General features: G+C 40.4%; 1 protein-coding gene across 1 annotated transcript in view; it reads right to left on the bottom strand.

The window, feature by feature from the left end:
• The window catches only part of Uqcrc2 (ubiquinol cytochrome c reductase core protein 2), a 24335-nt gene extending 7399 nt beyond the window's left edge, over window positions 1-16936 (bottom strand). Inside the window, exons 1-10 of the mRNA NM_025899.2 lie at window positions 16803-16936; window positions 14380-14463; window positions 14128-14277; window positions 11827-11891; window positions 10390-10446; window positions 8975-9099; window positions 6877-6974; window positions 2722-2779; window positions 1196-1291; window positions 741-940 (exon numbers count right to left, since the gene is read on the bottom strand). Of these exons, the coding sequence (NP_080175.1) occupies window positions 741-940; window positions 1196-1291; window positions 2722-2779; window positions 6877-6974; window positions 8975-9099; window positions 10390-10446; window positions 11827-11891; window positions 14128-14277; window positions 14380-14463; window positions 16803-16835 (966 nt within the window). The 5' untranslated portion in view covers window positions 16836-16936. The remainder of the gene's footprint in view (window positions 1-740; window positions 941-1195; window positions 1292-2721; window positions 2780-6876; window positions 6975-8974; window positions 9100-10389; window positions 10447-11826; window positions 11892-14127; window positions 14278-14379; window positions 14464-16802) is intronic.

Raw genomic sequence — 16936 nt, 5'->3', positions numbered from 1 at the left:
AGGACCTCTGGAAGAGCAGTCAGTGCTCTTAACAGCCAAGCCATGCTCCAGTACCTCTTGTTCTTAATGTCATCATTATTGTATTAATTTAATCTCAAGATGGAGGTATGTATCTGTAAACAATTCAATGTTTTTTATGGCCACTTGCTTGTAAAACAATGAACAGCAAAACTTAGGAAACAGCCACAGGAACAGAAACAGAGAGGAAGATACTAGTTATAGCTAGGGAAATAAGGACAATGAAGCATTCTTTTATTAACATTTTCTTTCTTTATATATCTCATGTATTTGTATATAACTGTGCATATGTGATCTTGTGTATGCATGTGTAGAGGCTTTGGTATCTTTTGTCACACAATGACTCCCTTGGCTTTTGAGACTAGGTCTCTTACTGGCCTGGAACTCACCTAGTAGGCAAGCAGACTGGCCAGGGAGCCCCAGAGACCAACCTAGATCCACCCCCCAGCACTGGGATTATAAGCATGTGCCATCCACCGCTCTTAGCCTTTTTACATGGTTTCTGGGGACTGAATTTAGGTCCTCAAGCCTGCAACATAAGCATTTACCTTCCCTTTGATTCTAGTGTGGTGGAATGATACCAGGTTTGAGCCACCCAATAAGCTTATAATTGTTCATCTTAAATTTTAAAATCAGACTATCATTAATAGATGATCATGACTGTATCACAAGTAACATGTTTCTGGAAGCTAAAACAGGAGACATTGACTGCTCAGACTCACATCAAAAGGCTGGTGACTTCCTTTGGCAACACTCTGGCTCAGGAGGCTGGTGGTGTTGTTGCCCCTTTTGATATGTGGTCCAGCACCAAGAAGATGCTGAAGTACACTGAATGCATTTGCCTCTGCATTTCCAATGGCAGCACTTTCTGCAACAATAGCAGCATGGACCAGGTTGTCTCCATTCTGCTCTCTAATTTCACCTGGGTCATGTAAGGAGGGAGGAGTAAAAAAAAAAAAAAATCTTATTATTATTGGTTTTACTCATCAGTATTCTTTATGACAGTAGTAATTAACTAAGGTTAGGGTCTGTGGTTTACCAGGTATCCCCACTCAAAGCATGTTTCCCATAACACCTGAGCCATCTACTTCTTTTCTTCTGTACTGACATGGCTTGGTAGTAACAATCAAGCCAATCCTGCCCCAACATGCTATATCTGAAGAGAAACAACACTTACCTCCACGGTATTTGGCTTTTGCACCAGCTAAACCAAGGCCACCCCTCATGTTGAGAAATTGTTCAGCCACCTGCTTTAAGACAGAATGACTCACACCTGTTTCAATGGAAGCAAAAACAAAGCTAGAGTCAATATTTCTACAATACAATTATAAAGCTTCTGTTTTTCCTTGTTTTAAAAGACGTAATTCTTAAACGCAAGCCAGGCTTCAAGACAGATCAGCAGGAAAAAGCACCACACCAGTCTGGAGACCATGGCTGGATCCTGGGACCCACCTGAGGGTGGAAGGCTTGTCTTCTGACCACACATGTGGTGTTGATGGCATGTGCTCAGCTGCTAATCATGTACACACACATACTAATACATTATTTAAATCCAAAAGTACCCAAAAATTACAGATATAAACAGCAAAGAAAACATGAATCTTCTTGCTAAAATAGCAATCTTCTTGCTATCAGTTTACAATTTATTATTAGCTATTATACTCATCTAGATGTTTTCCTGTATAGTTACTGGTATATATTGATTTTTTTTTCACCTTTTTAATTTTCTTTGAGACAGGGTTTCTCTATGTAGCTCTGGTTGTCCTAGAATTCACTCTGTAGACCAGGCTGGCCTTGAACTCAGAGATCCACATGTCCCTGCTTCCTGAGCGCTAGGATTAAAGGTGTGCGCCACCACTATCCAGCTCACTTTTATTCTTTTGTGGTGCCAGAGGCTGAAATCTAAGGTCCCAAGCAGGCTAGACACAAGTTTTTCTACTGAGCTACATCCCAAGACCCTATTTTAAAAGTGCTATTATTGTCTTTAATGTTTCTAAATTGTCTTCCATATTTTGTAACTAAGTAGTTAGAAACGGTTATAAAATATCCCAATTGATGAATACATCATTTATCCAACCAATATCTTTTTAATAGACATTAGCATATTTCTAGTAGCTGTTGGAATCTTGCATTGTACATTGAAGGGCAATCAAGAGTGAAAAGACAAACACTTGGTAAGTGGCTATATAGAATCCAAAATAAAAGAACCTTTAATAGATATATTCAAAAGCTGTCAACTTATATTCCACCAAGATAGAGTCTCACTATGTAGCTCTGGTTGGTCTAGAACTCACTATGTAGACCAGACTGGCTCAAACTTGGGAGGTCTACCTGCTTCTGGAGTGCTGGAATTAAAGGCATGAGCCACCATGCTCAGCATGCCATCAATTTTTGACAGTGTATATTTCTCCAAATCGTAGATAATACTGGGAAGAGCCAAGCCTTTACTTTTTGCTAACCTTGCAGATTAAAATTTTCCTAATTATTAGTGATGCTCTTTGCTTATAAATTTTATAAACACTGTCAAGACCTTAAAGGAAGTAGTAAAATACTATAATTTATTTCCCAAACACCTAGCAATTAAAACCCTATCATATACTATTCTCCTAGAGTTTTCAAAATGTTCAGCCCTATGCATATGTCCCACAGTTTAAGGGATTGCTCTTGGGAAGCAAACTGACATGCAGGCAATCTCAGACTTACCAAGTCCAACCAGAGCCATTCTTGCACTTGTGAAGTGGTTCTGAACAAAGTAATGTAACTGAGGAAGTAAAGAAGAACTATTAGGTTACATCAGTATAAATACAAACGGCTAAAACCATACAAGTGCAGTATGGCAGGAAACACATTCCCAGGTTTGAATGCTGCCATAATGATGACTATGAAGGATTAGTTATTGCTCATCACACCGTGATTTTATACTAAAAACTATGGCTTAAAAGAGCAAGACCTTACGGCCTCATGATTCTACAACCGTGATGAAAACTCTAATAAAACCATTGAATTTAAACAGTGTGAGAACTTGTGATGGTTTGTATATGCTTGGCACAGGGAGTGGCACTATTAGAAGGTATGGCCCTGTTTGAGTAGGTGTGGCCTTTTTGGAGTAGGTGTGGCACTGTGGGTGTGGACTATAAGACCCTCATCCTAGCTGACTAGAAGTTAGTATTTTGCTAGCAGCCTTCAGATGACGATGAGGAACTCTCAGTTCTGCCTGCACCATGCCTGTCTGGATGCTGCCATGCTCCTACCTTGAAGATAATGGACTGAACCTCTGAACCTGTAAGCCAGCTCCAATTAAAGTCCTTTATAAGACTTGCCTTGGTCATGGTGTCTGCTCACAGCAGTAAAACCCTAAGACAATTATCTCAATTAATCTCAATTGAGACAGTATCTCAATTAAACCGAATTAATGGCTGGGGAAAGTGATTAAAGCACTTGCCATGCAAGTGTCAAAACCCAAGCTTGGAACCCAGAACCTATGGAAATGCCAGGTGGGCATGGTAGCAGAGACTGATCCCTAGAGCTCTGTGTCTGAGTAAGAGACCCTTTCTCAATTGAGGATGATTCCTGACTTTAGTCTTGAATCTCTGTATGCATGTGCACACATGTGTACCCATGTAAACCATGCAAACATATACATCGCACTTCAGGCATGAAAATGGGAAAAGTATTTAAAAAATGAATAAAAACAAATTAAGAGTGTACCCTGGCTTGAAATCAAGAATGAGACCAAGTTTATGCCCTTAGTTTTAAACAGTACATCTTATCTACTGTATCTTGATATGGGTAATCATACAGCACTGTAATCATTCTATGACAGACGACTGTAACTACACTACTCCTATCCACTTCCCCCCTTGTTTCTTTTTCCTTCCTTCCTTCCTTTCTTTTCTTTCGTTTTTTGAGGTAGGTCTGCCCTACCCATTTTTGAAACCAATTTGCTAATCCAGATTATCAAATAGATGGAAAGATCCATCCTATATGTGGGTGGCAACATCCATGGGCTGGGATCCAGGCCTGAACAAAAAGAAGAAAGCTAGCGGAGCACCAAATTCCTCCATCTGTTTCCTAACTGCAGATGCAAAGTAACCAGCTGCCTCAACCCCACTGCCAGGCCCTGCTGCCAAGACAGACAGTGTCTTCAAACTCTGAGCCAAGATACACTTTCTGCCTCTTCTACATTGCTTTTTATAAAGACTGTCACCATCATAATGGTTAAAGTTACCAATAAATAGTTTCCAATATAGATTACAGAATTGTCTAAGAGAGTGTAGATACAAAATAACACTGTTTCTGGTACCCACAGTACAGATGGATTAAGTTGATTCCAGGTGGAATCTTAGAATCTTTCAAACCAGTCAAGTTTTATGCAGTTGGAGCACACCTCTGTGATCCTGGAACAGAGGAGGCCAATGCAGAAGACTGTGAGTCTGAGGTCAGTCAAGCTTATTATACAGAGAAAAAAACCCAACTACTTATTTCTCTAACCAGCCACACATGGCTACCAACACTCAGTGAGATTTGGGAATCCTGGTTTGCATGACCAACTTAGGCTAAGCAGACAAGAAGCAGGACTAGCATTGAATTATGAGTAATGAGTACTACTACTTCCAAGGGTTTGAAAATTTCTTTTGGAGGGAGGGAAAATCCCCCTCATTTTATAGGTAAAGTGGATATGCACTAGTTTATAAGCAGAGATACACTGTTCTACACTGTATCTACTGGAGGGGTTCAGAGAATGACTGAAGTTGATACTGATAAGAAACAGGGCTTGAACTTTCACCACTTTAATCAAGAAGCTATGGCCGAAAAGAATGGTAAGCATCTGTGGAGTTACCTTAGAGGACCAAACAACTATCTTTCTGTGGGTGTTTCTTTACTGAAGCTGAACTGCTAACGTGTACTACTCTATTTTTTTATACTCCCCTTAGCCTAAGAACACATTAAAAAATGAACAAACAGGAGGTATGAGAGGTGGCTCAGCAGTTAAGAGCACTGACTGCTCTTCCAGAGGGCCTGAGTTCAGTTGCTAGTAACCACATGGTGGCTCACAACCATCTGTAATGGGATCCAATGCCCTCTTCTGGTGTGTCTGAAGACAGCTACCTGTACTCATATAAATAAATAGTAAAAAAAGAACAAACCAAAACATTAATGACCTTTGAAAGCATCAGGTTTATCACAGTTAGCATCCTAGTATTGCCAAGAATAGTTTTTGCCTTAAATGGGAATTTTTGGTCTATACTGATTCATAAATTGCCTTTATTTATAACATGCTATGGAATGTTTACATATTTGTTAATATTTTTGCTTCTTTTCTAAAAAAAATAATTGCTTTAATGATGACAGTGTATGTGAGTGAGTCTGGGTATGACTGTACCATGATGAATGTATGGAGGTCAGCAAATAGCTTTAGGGAGTCGGTTCTCTTCATTCATGGTGGGATGTGGGATCAAACTAAGGCCACTGGATGTGATTGGCAAGAGCTTTTACCTGTCAGTCGTCTCACCAGCACTCAGTTAGCGTTTCCAAATGAGTAAACAGCATGTATTCTAAAACAGGAGCGTGCGTAATCACCCAACGCTGGATTGTAACTGTTTCTAAGTTTATACAATTATGCAGCAATTGCTGTGTCTTCCCGTAGCACTCTTTAGATACCTATGACATTTCTTTACCAAGGGGAATCTGACTTCTAAAAAAATTTCAAAACTCACTGGAAGCTAGTCCAGTGAAAAGTGCTACCAATTCTAGTCCTGTGACATGAATTATGACTTTTCATCTCCAGACAAATCTTCACTTGGCTTCTCAGAGTAGCCTCAAACCTGAGGCAATCCTCCACCTCGGCAATCCAAGTGCTGGGATTACAGCTCTCAACCACTATACCTGTCTTCATGAATTATTATTTTTTGGATAAGTACCACAGAATAAATTACAGATTGGTAGATCAAACAAGAAGATTAAATAGTTTTCTAATCACAGACTAGAAATGAGAAACAATACTTGAGTCAATACTTAGAAAGAATTGATAATTCCAAAATGGGAAGTAGAGAGGTGAGGTTTATTTCATACATGTCATCAGAGGCACTAAAATTTATAACTATAAAATACTTTACTATGATATCTAACCATTACATTATTTAAAAAATATACATACACACAGAAAAGGCCATAGAAGAGAATACATCAGGTATGAACACCAAGTGCCTTCTGGCATGTAAGCTAGTTTTTGGTTTTGGCTCTAAGTCTTCTCCCTGCATATTCAGTGCACATGCACGCGAGTGTGAGTGAGTGTGTGTGTGTGTGTGTGTGTGTGTGTGTGTGTGCATTATGTGTACATGAACAGAGGCCAGAGGAGGGTGTCAGGTGCCTTGCTCCATCACTCACTGTCTTATTATTCCTTAGCGACACGGTCTCTTACTGAATCTGGAGCTAGGTTGGCAGTCAGCAAGCCTCCACAACATGAGGACTACAGGTGCATGTGGCCACTCTTGCCCGTGATTACATGCGTGTAAAACTCAGATCCTCATGTCTGTGCGGCAGGAGCTCTTACACACTTAGCCACCTCTCCAGACCCTTAAGACAATCTCTTCTCATTTTGCTTGTTTTAGATTTTCATTTCAGGACATCGTTACTCATAAAAACTTTTTAGTTAAGATATTAAAAAAAATACTGTTTAATAAGAAGTTTAGTAAAAAAAATAAACAAACCCAAGTATGCCAGGAAGAAAAAAGCAGAATGGATTTCTTAAGATTAGGAGTTGGTACAAAACCCAACAAACATCCTGAAACAGCATGTTTAATATAACGTGGTCTGGTGGTTAGGAGTGAGCATTCATAACACAGCCCCATCACTTACTTCCTCTGATGTTATCTTCCCCATCCTATAGTCAGGACAGTACAAAGGATTAGCCAAGGCATTCTTGTAGGCAACATCATGCAAGTTCTCAATGATACCTGAAAGATAAACAACAGGTGCTCAAATGTATGGATGGCTACAGTATTTTTAAAAGACAGCAACAAGCCTATACAGATTTGAGACTGATGTTTCCAGAGACTTGAAATTTGATACCACCTAACTTCATAGCAACTTTGAAAGTTGTGCCTGCAGAATACACAGAGAGAGAAGAGCAGTTGTCTCTGTAACACAAGAACAATTCATTTGATCTGAATCTGACTTCACTTCCCGGTTCCCTCCCTGGGTAATGAGAGAGTTGCCAGGATACAGGGAGCTATAAAAGCAGCAAGCTTAGGTTAATCACCAGTTATTGGGAGTAAAAAGCTACTTTCCACTGACCTGGACTTACTTTGTCCTGGTGCCCTGGCACTGTTACACCTGCCTTCTGGGTTCTGTGCCTTCTCTGGAACTATCCCCTATATCTGTTCATTATTTGGGTACACATTTCTTGATACCAAGCACTGTGCTAGTTGCTAGAAACATGGAGAGGCATCAGATACAACGGCCACTCTCAAAATGTTGAGGGGAAAATTATGAAATAAAATTGTTCTGAAGACAATGTTAGCAGTGAAGTGTGCAGCTAGACACATGGAACGACAGTGAGAAATGGAAAAGAGTAAAAGAAAGAGAACCTTGAAAAGTCTCTACAATGATCACTTCCCAGGTGACGTATAAGCTTGTGAAGGGTGTAAAATGCAGAGGAAACAGACAAAGCAGGGTCAGGTGTCAGTGACAGAAAGAGAAGATGCAGGAGCAGGGAACAGCTAGACAGAAAGGCTTTGCAGTCTTCACTGTTAAGAAATGAAAAATGTTCAAGGAGATAGGTGGGCATGTTTAACCTAATTTAAACATTGCAAATGTAAACACGTATCAAAACATACATGGTTCCCATTAATAAGCATTATTTTTGCATATAAAATAATTATAACAAAAAGTAAGAGACAGAGGATGGGGTCAGATGAAAGCTATAAATTCTAGATAAGAGTTTTGGACTCTAACTTACAAATTGTTTTTAAAGGATGTTCACTTGGTTTTCAAAGCAGAAAGGTCACTGGCAAGGAATCAGGAAGTTGGACTCAATTAGTAATCCTAGGGGTGGATGTGAAAGCAGCCAAGAGATATAACAGGACATGTTTGGTCATAGAAAGACAAAGACTGGAACCCTGATGTCGAGAAGCAGTCAGCTTGGACAAGTACGGCACCTTGTCTACAACTCTGCGTGTGACAACACTCCTCTGTGACACAGGTGTCACTGGGATATGTCAGCCACACAAACCTCTCACTAAATCTCACATAGGTTCTTTCTTGAGAGTCCTGCATTTGTCCCCAGTGCCACTCAGAACACTATAGCTGGCTCCTATTCTGGTCCACCTGCTCAGTTTTGCTCCAATCAGGAGCTATGTAATGTCTAAAAGCCAGTACTGTTTGTTTACAGATTTGGTTTGCCAGCTATCTGTTAAGATTATATAATCAAATATTACAAATATCAAAGCAAAAATGTTATTTTAAGAATTATGGAGTCTTTTTCTTAAATTTTTTATTGAAAAACAATTTTATACAATACATTTTGTTCATGTTTTTCCTACTCAACTTTCTGTTCTCTCTTTAAAAATAAATAAGACCCAAGAAATACACATACATTCTGAAAAAAACAGTAATCTAAATAAACAAGCAAAAGACTAAGACAAAACATGTGGGATGTGCTCTGGAAGGACCCTGTAGGGGGCGTTAGTGACAACAGCAACAGTAAGCTGCCACAGTAGAAGCAGTAGAGCTAACTGCTGCTGGGTCTGTTCTAAGCAAAACAAACAAAACCGACACAGCGAGGGAACAGACAGCATAGCATGCACAGTCTACTATCCACCTGTCCACCATCCTTCAATAACAGAGCACACTTGGGGCGATATTTTCAAGTCCACATAAGATTTTTCTGTACAAATAGGATCTTCTCACAACTCGTATATTGGAAACAATGGAATGGATCTGCAAATGTACTCACGGGTCTGTGAATTCTGAAAGGCAACAGCTTTGTCAATCTTTAGCTGAGACCGCAGGGCAGCTACTTCCCAACGGCGAAACTCGGGTGCTGTGGTGACATTGAGCAGGAACTCCATGAGGATCTCACTACAGGGACAGGGACAGTGAGGAGGTACAGTCACAATTTATGCTGGCGTTAGGACACATACTTTTAATCCGACAGCTGGTAGGGGGAGGCTGGAGGACTTTTTCTTCTAGGCTAGCCTGAGCTATGAAATAATACCTTGTCTTGAAAAAACCAAGGACTTGGGTGGGAGATCAAGGTCAGAATATTTGCTTGGCTCTAGATCAGTGGTTCTCAACCTTCCTAATGCTGCGACCCTATAATACAGTTCCTCATGTTGTGTGACCTCCAACCATAAAATTATATTTGTTGCCACTTCATAACTGTAATCTTACTACTGTAAATAGTAACGTAATATCAATGTAAATTGTAATATAATCAAACATTACAAATACCAATGCAAAAAAGTTATCTTAAGAATTATGAGTATGTTTTTTTAAAAACATACTTTAAAAAAGATTTATTTATTAATTTTACGTATGTGAATACACTAGAACTGTCTTAAGACACACCAGAGGAGGGCAACAAATCCCATTACAGATGGTTGTGAGCTATCATGTGGTTGCTGGGAATTGAACTCAGTACCTCTGGAAGAACAGCCAGTGCTCTGTAGCCCCTGGAATATGTTCTTTTATTATTTATTTATTTATTTTTATTAAAAACAATTCTTATACAGTATGGTTTGTTCATGTTTTTCCCACCCAACTTTCCATTCTTTCTCTTTTTAAAAAGAGAATCGTAATGTAAATATCTTTGTTTCTAATGGTCTTAGGCAACCCTTGTGAAAGGGCTGTTTGATGGCAGAGGAGTCGTGACCCTTAGGTGATCTCCAGGATTAATTCTTTAATCTTTTTTTACAGTCCAGTCTTTATCCCCCTCCTGGTCTGTCCTGACTGTTCCACATCCTACACCTCCTCTCCCTCCCCGCCAAATATGTATTTTTTTAAAAAAGCATATTATTTCTACTTTTATTAAATTTTTCTTTAGGTTTAAATAAACTTTACTATGTATATATGCCTCTGTATAGGTTTACAAACTTGAGTTGAGGACCCATGGAAGCTAAAAGAGGGCACTGGATACCCTGTAACTGGAGTTACATGCAGTTGTGAGTCTCCAGATGTGGGTGTTAGGATCCACATTTTGGTTCACTGCAAGAGCAGTGTGCAATCTTAATCATTCACTGGACTGTCTCTCTGGCCCTATGTCTTTTTTTTTAACTGCATTTTTTATCTACTATAATAGTAGGCTTTGTTTGCACGATCTGTCCCTAGTATCCCATAAAAGCAGATATCCTAAAACATGCAAGTACTTACATATCACTCCGAATGCCTTCTACAGTGTACGCCATGTTTTCCCTTGTTGCAGTCACACTGAATTCAAAATAAGTTACAGTGAATTATCTGAATCAGAAAATACTATATATTCAACTCAAAATTTAAAGTATTTTTAAAAAAAAAGTCAAATAAATCCACCTTAAAAAGTAATCAAATTTTGCCTCATGGATGAACCTCAAGGACCTTATGTTCAGTATGAACATAGTTTGTATCATTTATTCATACAAAGAACAAAATGACAGCAAAATGCAAAGCTAACATTTTAACAAAAGGACAGAATCAGAGAAGACAGGATGAAGGCCAAGGGTGAAGGGAACAGGAGAGTTTCGGCTGAGTACACAGTGAGCTTCCAGAGGTGGATAGAGGTAACAGTCATCAAATGTCCATGCTAGGGAACCCTATATATACATTTAAAGTGGCAAATTTTATGTTCCACATATTTTACAATGAAAAACAAAAGGGCAAATACTCAAGACTCTTTTGTAGTGTTTTGATAACAATTTCCTGATTCTCCCCAACTCCACAAACCATAACCCTAAGTATACAGTCTTTAAACTATACAGATATATAAATTAAATTCACTTCCTAACTGCTGTATAGTTAGGAGGTGAACCATTAGTTCTTTAAAAAAAAAAGATAAGATCAAGGCTACTATTCTTTATCCATTTCCTTGAACTAAACTTTTAGCTTCCAGTCTTTAAAAAAATTAGCACAGTTTATGGTGGCATCATAGTACCACAATGCTAACACTGTTTCTGTTCCTTTTTGGGGAATAGCCCTTTCTATCTTTTTGTCCTCTGTTCTTCTAGTCCACTCCCTCATTCCCCCACCTCCCCCAACCCCTGCTTATGGTTTTTACTTTTCCCAATCAGAAATCTTTTGCACATTGTACACACTATAAAACATTTTCTCCCAATCATTCACACCCATCTACCTACTGTATATGCAGCCATGTTTCACATTTTGGATGAAAATTCATCAATTTCCCCCTTCTGTTTATGAAGTCTTTAATCTCTTTGTTAACAATGAGAAGCCATCCTATAGTTGAGTGTATCTGTCCACGCACTCTGAGATAGGTTTCACCATGGAGCCATGGCTGGCCTGGAGCTTGCTGAGATCCTCTGCCTTCCAAGTGCTGGGATTCAATGCATATCATTATGTCCAGCTTCCTTTACCCACAAAGATTTTATTTTTAATTATATGTATAAGTGTGTGTCTGTGAGGGTGTATGTGCACAGGAAGGCTTCTGACTGGAAGAGCCAGAAGGTGTTGGATTCCTGGAACTAGAGTTATAGTAGTTGTGATCTGTCTGACATGGGCGTTGGGAAACTCAACTCAGGTTCTCTGCAGGAATAATGTGCCTCTTTAACTCCGAGCCATCTCTCCAGCTCTATTTCTTGTTACTATTCAACACACCTTAATTTACCACCAACTGCTTCAATCCCACGGGTTATCTTGAAAGATGAAGCTCCTTTGGTAGTCTTGAAAGAGAAAGAATGCTTTTGTTAATAGTTCTTCAATGTCTTGTCTGCCACACCTCACACTATATCAAAATCTATTGTCTTAAGTGTTAGCAGATCCTAACAGAACTTTACAAGGTAGGTCCTAAATAACAGGCACTTTTTAATAAGAATTATGAGATTCAACAAAGCACATTGCATATATATTCACATACATATATACTGTTATTTTGTTTTTCTGAGACAAAGTCTCCTTACATAGTCCAGGCTGGGCTGTAACTTTTACGCAGGTCAGGTTTATCTCCAACTCTACAATGAACTTTTTGCCTCCGCTTCCCTGATACTGCAATTACAAGCCATATGCCCTCACACCAGGCTTAGATTTTAATTAAAATACATTTGTGTAAAAAAATTCCACTAGCAAATATAAGCTTACCAGACTTTTCTATTCTAAAGAGACTTGTGTACTGATGAGACTTTATGGGTGTAGCTTCTGGCATTACTAGGACACACATCTCATAGCAAAGTCCCTGACTGCTCGACTCTTACATTCTCTCCATCCCCTCTACTACAATGTTCCCTGAGCTTTTGGTGCAGGAGTGCTTTGTAGATGGATTCAACAAGGACAACATCAATGCCATGTGAAAGAGGAGGAAGTCCACGAAGCCTCAATCCTTCACAAAGAATTACAGGCAACTGAGGGAAGCTGGGAGTGGGATGGAAAGTCCTCCCTATGGAAGAGCACAACAACTGGTTGTCCAGTGACAAAATGGTCAGCCCTAAAAACATGCACACATGTAGCATATGGACTGAGGTTATATTTAAGAATATATAGACAGACAAGACATAAATGTATATAGTAACAATTAATGAAATAAAGAAGACATGAATTTGAAGGAGAGATGGAGGGTTCATGGGAGGGTTTGGAGGAGGAAAGGGGAGAAATATAATCTCAAAGGAGAAAGAGAGTCAGAGAGACACTTGTATATGAGAAATTACTATTTTTTCAATTTTTGTCATTTTCTATTAAAAAAAATGTTGCGTCTTCTCTACTAGTTTCTTATGTCTTAATACTAATTTCCAGTTGGCTAATAACAATTGTCTGTGACCAATATCCTGTGGTTTCTCATTTTATACTATGGGATTTTACAGGGTTAAACAACAGCCTGTCACAATTCATATCTACACAAAGCCTGGAAATGTGACTTTATTAGGAAATGGGGTCTTTGTAAACGATAAAGTCAAATCATATCGAATTAGCAAGAGCTCTCAATCCATTATGATAAGTGTCCTCAGAAGAGGACATCTGGACACAAGGACAGACAGAAGGTCAGCTAAGAGACAAGAGAAGCAGGTATTGGATCTTTAAGTTGAGGACTATAACAAATTATCAATAAACACCACAGGCTAGGAAGAGGCAAGAAAGAGTTCTTCTCTATGGCAGCATGGCTCTGCTGATGCCTTGACTTAATATAGTACTTTCATTTTCAAGTCTTTAAAACTGTAAGAAGATCTATTTCTTTGAGCTAAGTCACCCAGTTAGTGTAAATATGACACAACAGCTTAAGGAAATAAATACAGGGACATTGCTTTCAAGCTTTTGCTGTTTTAAGACAAGGTTTCATGTAGTCCAGGCTAGCCTCAAACTCTTGATCCTCTTGTCTCCACCTTCCAAGAGACTGGGTTATAAATGTGAACCTCAACACGTTTATTTTTGTGCCCATGCACACATGCTCATAACAGGCCAGGGGAAACGGTGATGTGTTTTCTGCAGCTCTCTCTTGAGATGGGGCTTCTCTCACTGAACCTGAAGCTAGCTCTCTGAACCTAGCTGGTATGACAGCAACCTTACAGGATCTGCCTATCTCTGCTAAGGGTACAGGTATGCATGGCTATGATGGTTTCTTTATATGGGTGTTGTTTTGTTTCCAGACAGGGTTTTTCTGTAGCTCTGGCTATCTTAGAACTTGATCTGAAGACCAGGCTAGCATGGAACTCAGAGGTCTGCCTGCCCCTGCCTCCCCAGTGCTGGAACTAAAGGCCTGGGCCGAGACCACCTGGCTGATGCTGGTGTCTGAAGTCAGGTCTAATGCTTGCACAGCAAGACATTACTAAATCATTTCCTCAGCCTCTCCAGGTCTAATGCTTGCACAGCAAGACTTTACTAAATCATTTCCTCAGCCTCTTATATTTTATCTTCTCTACAGGCCCAAGATCACACATCATTTCCAAACACTACGGAAATAAAGACACTTACCAAACTAGATGCAAGACGTAGTAAATGTGAGGTTCCCAAGTTGTTGGAGTCCTCATATCTACTGCCTGCTTTAACGAACAAGCCGATTCTTGACAGAGGAGCATAGTTTTCCAGAGAAGCAATCACCAAACCATTTGGTAATTTGGTAAACTGTAGTTAAGATAGAATGGAGATGTGACCAATGCCTGTCTTTAATCAAGGAGTTTAAGTAAATTGGATGTGGGTTCCATCGAGCTGCTCAGTGGGACTAACCTCAAGATCCTGAGGCTGCAGAGGCACTCCTCCAGGGGCTGCTGAAGTTTTAACCTTCGGGGCAACTTTGAGGGAATAAAATCTCTAAAAAACAAAACAAAACAAAAGAAACAAAATAGTAACAAAAGCCCCCAAAGTCAGGTTATGTGTGCTCATAGGAAGAGTCCATTACATGTAAAAGGAAGGCATCAGCACTCCCACTCAACACAGTGGTTTCAGGTAACTCTCTACCCTCATGGGACGTTCTGACAAGTAACTCCTTCATAAGTTTCTTAGTCATTCGCTCTACCCAAGCCATTTTTTCCCCTGTAGATAGCTTTTCTTTTCTTTTCTCCCCTCCCTTTTTGAAAAAAAAGTTTGCACCATAGCCCAGGATGACCTTAAGCTCAGGATTCCTCTGGGACTAAGGTTTATACCACATGCCTGGCCTGAAGCATTCTTAAACCTGTGCTGATTTGTGATTTATACAGAATAATGAGTTCTCTATGAGCTTGGAAAAATACCTATTTTGTTGCTTTTAATTATTTTATTAAAATGTCAAGCGTTCCTTCTAGTAGTGATGATTTCAAAGTTTCTGGACAGTTGGATTGTTAACACTTCATAACAGATTTCAGCATTCCTGTTTCCTCCATTTGTCAGTCTTTCATTTATTTTTACTAAAATCACCTTCATCTCCTTGGTCACTTTAAGGATCGTTTCCCAGTGCCCTTAATGTCTGCACTACAGTTTCACCCTTTCAGGTGCTGTACTAGGCATATTCAACCAAGAAAGGGTCTTAGCTTTATTGAACAAATATCTACACAATCCTAAAATCAACAACAAATTCTCAGCATAATATGTAATAACTTGGATGATGGATCTAAATGCACTGACTTTACACACACATATACACACACACACATACACACACACACACATTATACACAATGGTATAAAGCTATTAAGATATTCCAATTATGTCTAGGGTTCACAGGATTACTAATGGACATGCAAGCAAATACACTTTCATGATGCTAAGATCCACTAAACATGTTGTCAAGTGTACCTGTAAAGTTCTATAATGCTCCTACTCGGCACTGCCCAGACTGCTGTATGCTGAACACTCAGTCAGTGCTGGGCTAATCTGGCTGCTGGTTTTCACCTGTTCATGGAATTACTACTTTATCCCTTCAGTCCTGCTTGTAAATTATGAATATAATTAACTGTGTCATTTTCATTTTAGTTTGCTGGATAAGGTATATGCAGCCACTTGTGATTTTTAGCTGTGAATTTTTAGCTGTGCCCAAGATGTAATTCCTGTAACATCCAAGTGTAACAGTCCACATATGAATAATCCACACTTCCACTTCTGTGCTTTTGGGTAGTGAAGTTTAAAATCTCCTGCTTCTTTTGGGTTCCTTTCAGGAAAGACTTAGATACAATTTCTACTTTGTTTTAATAACACATGGAAAGTCCTGCTCTCTAAGGACTGCTAGCAATTGGTCTGTCTAGGCACAAGGAATACAACTGCAGCCTAAATTTGTACAACACATATATGTAAGTATAAAGCACAAGGAAACACTATGCCCAGGCCTGGTGTATCACTGTCTAGTCGTCTCTCAACACAGACACTCCTGGCATTTCCGCGTTGTAACTGTGCTGTAGGGGCTGCTGTTGTATGGTTGGATGTCTAGCTGCACCGCTGACCTCTAGATGCTAGAAGCACTCTCTCAACAGGTGGTTACGAATAAAAAGCTCCGCATGTGACCGGCTAGTAGGGGCAAATTAGCCCTTGTTGAAGTTTAAATGCTCCCATTCTCATCTCTTGAAAACCACGATTCCAGCGTGATAACGTGCTGACACACATGAGGTACTCCTCTCCTCACCGCAAGTGACAACTACATATTTTAGGGCTAGTCTTGAAGAAAGATCAAGAGCCCCTCCTGGAGGAAGCCTTTAAATGGGACCCCGAGAAAACGAGCATCTTAAGGAATGCGGGGACTGAGTACTGACAGGAACGAAGGTGCCGGCACTGAGATAAGCAGCGCACCGCGTTTGTGAATTTAATAAACTCGCACGCATTGGGGAAACCGACGCCTCGGGATCAACCCAGGGGCAGAGGTCGTAGGTAGGGGAAGCAGGCGGCCCGGGTGGCGTTGGCCTACACCCTACCTGCTTCTCGAGTGACCTTCAGGAATCTCCCGAGAGCCGCTTCTCCGCCACTCTCCAGGCCACCCTCCTCTTCCGCTTTCCCCGCGTTAGCTCTCGGCTGCTCACAGGACCCGCCGAGCCTCCCAGGCCTCGGCTCGCTGGCAGCCCCCTTCTCCGCGGGGTTTACCTGAAGGGCAGACCCAGGCCTGAGGCCAAGGCCGCACACTCCGCACCCAGCTCCTGAGTGGCCGACAAGCGTCCCCAGCCCTGCCCCACGCACGTCCCATGCTCACCGAGAAGGACCCGGCCCTGCTGAGGAGCTTCATGGCTCTAGCAGTTGCCCTTTCCCACGGTCACCGCTGCAGACAGCAAAGCAAGATGGGGTCGGAGGACCGAGTTTCCCGGTGTGCACTGCGAGCTTGCCCAC

This window comes from Mus musculus, chromosome 7 (assembly GCF_000001635.26).
Source record: "Mus musculus strain C57BL/6J chromosome 7, GRCm38.p6 C57BL/6J".
Classification (NCBI taxonomy): Eukaryota; Metazoa; Chordata; class Mammalia; order Rodentia; family Muridae; genus Mus; species Mus musculus.
The sequence above is the reverse complement of the archived record's forward strand: the minus strand, read 5'-3'. Positions and strand labels throughout refer to the sequence as shown.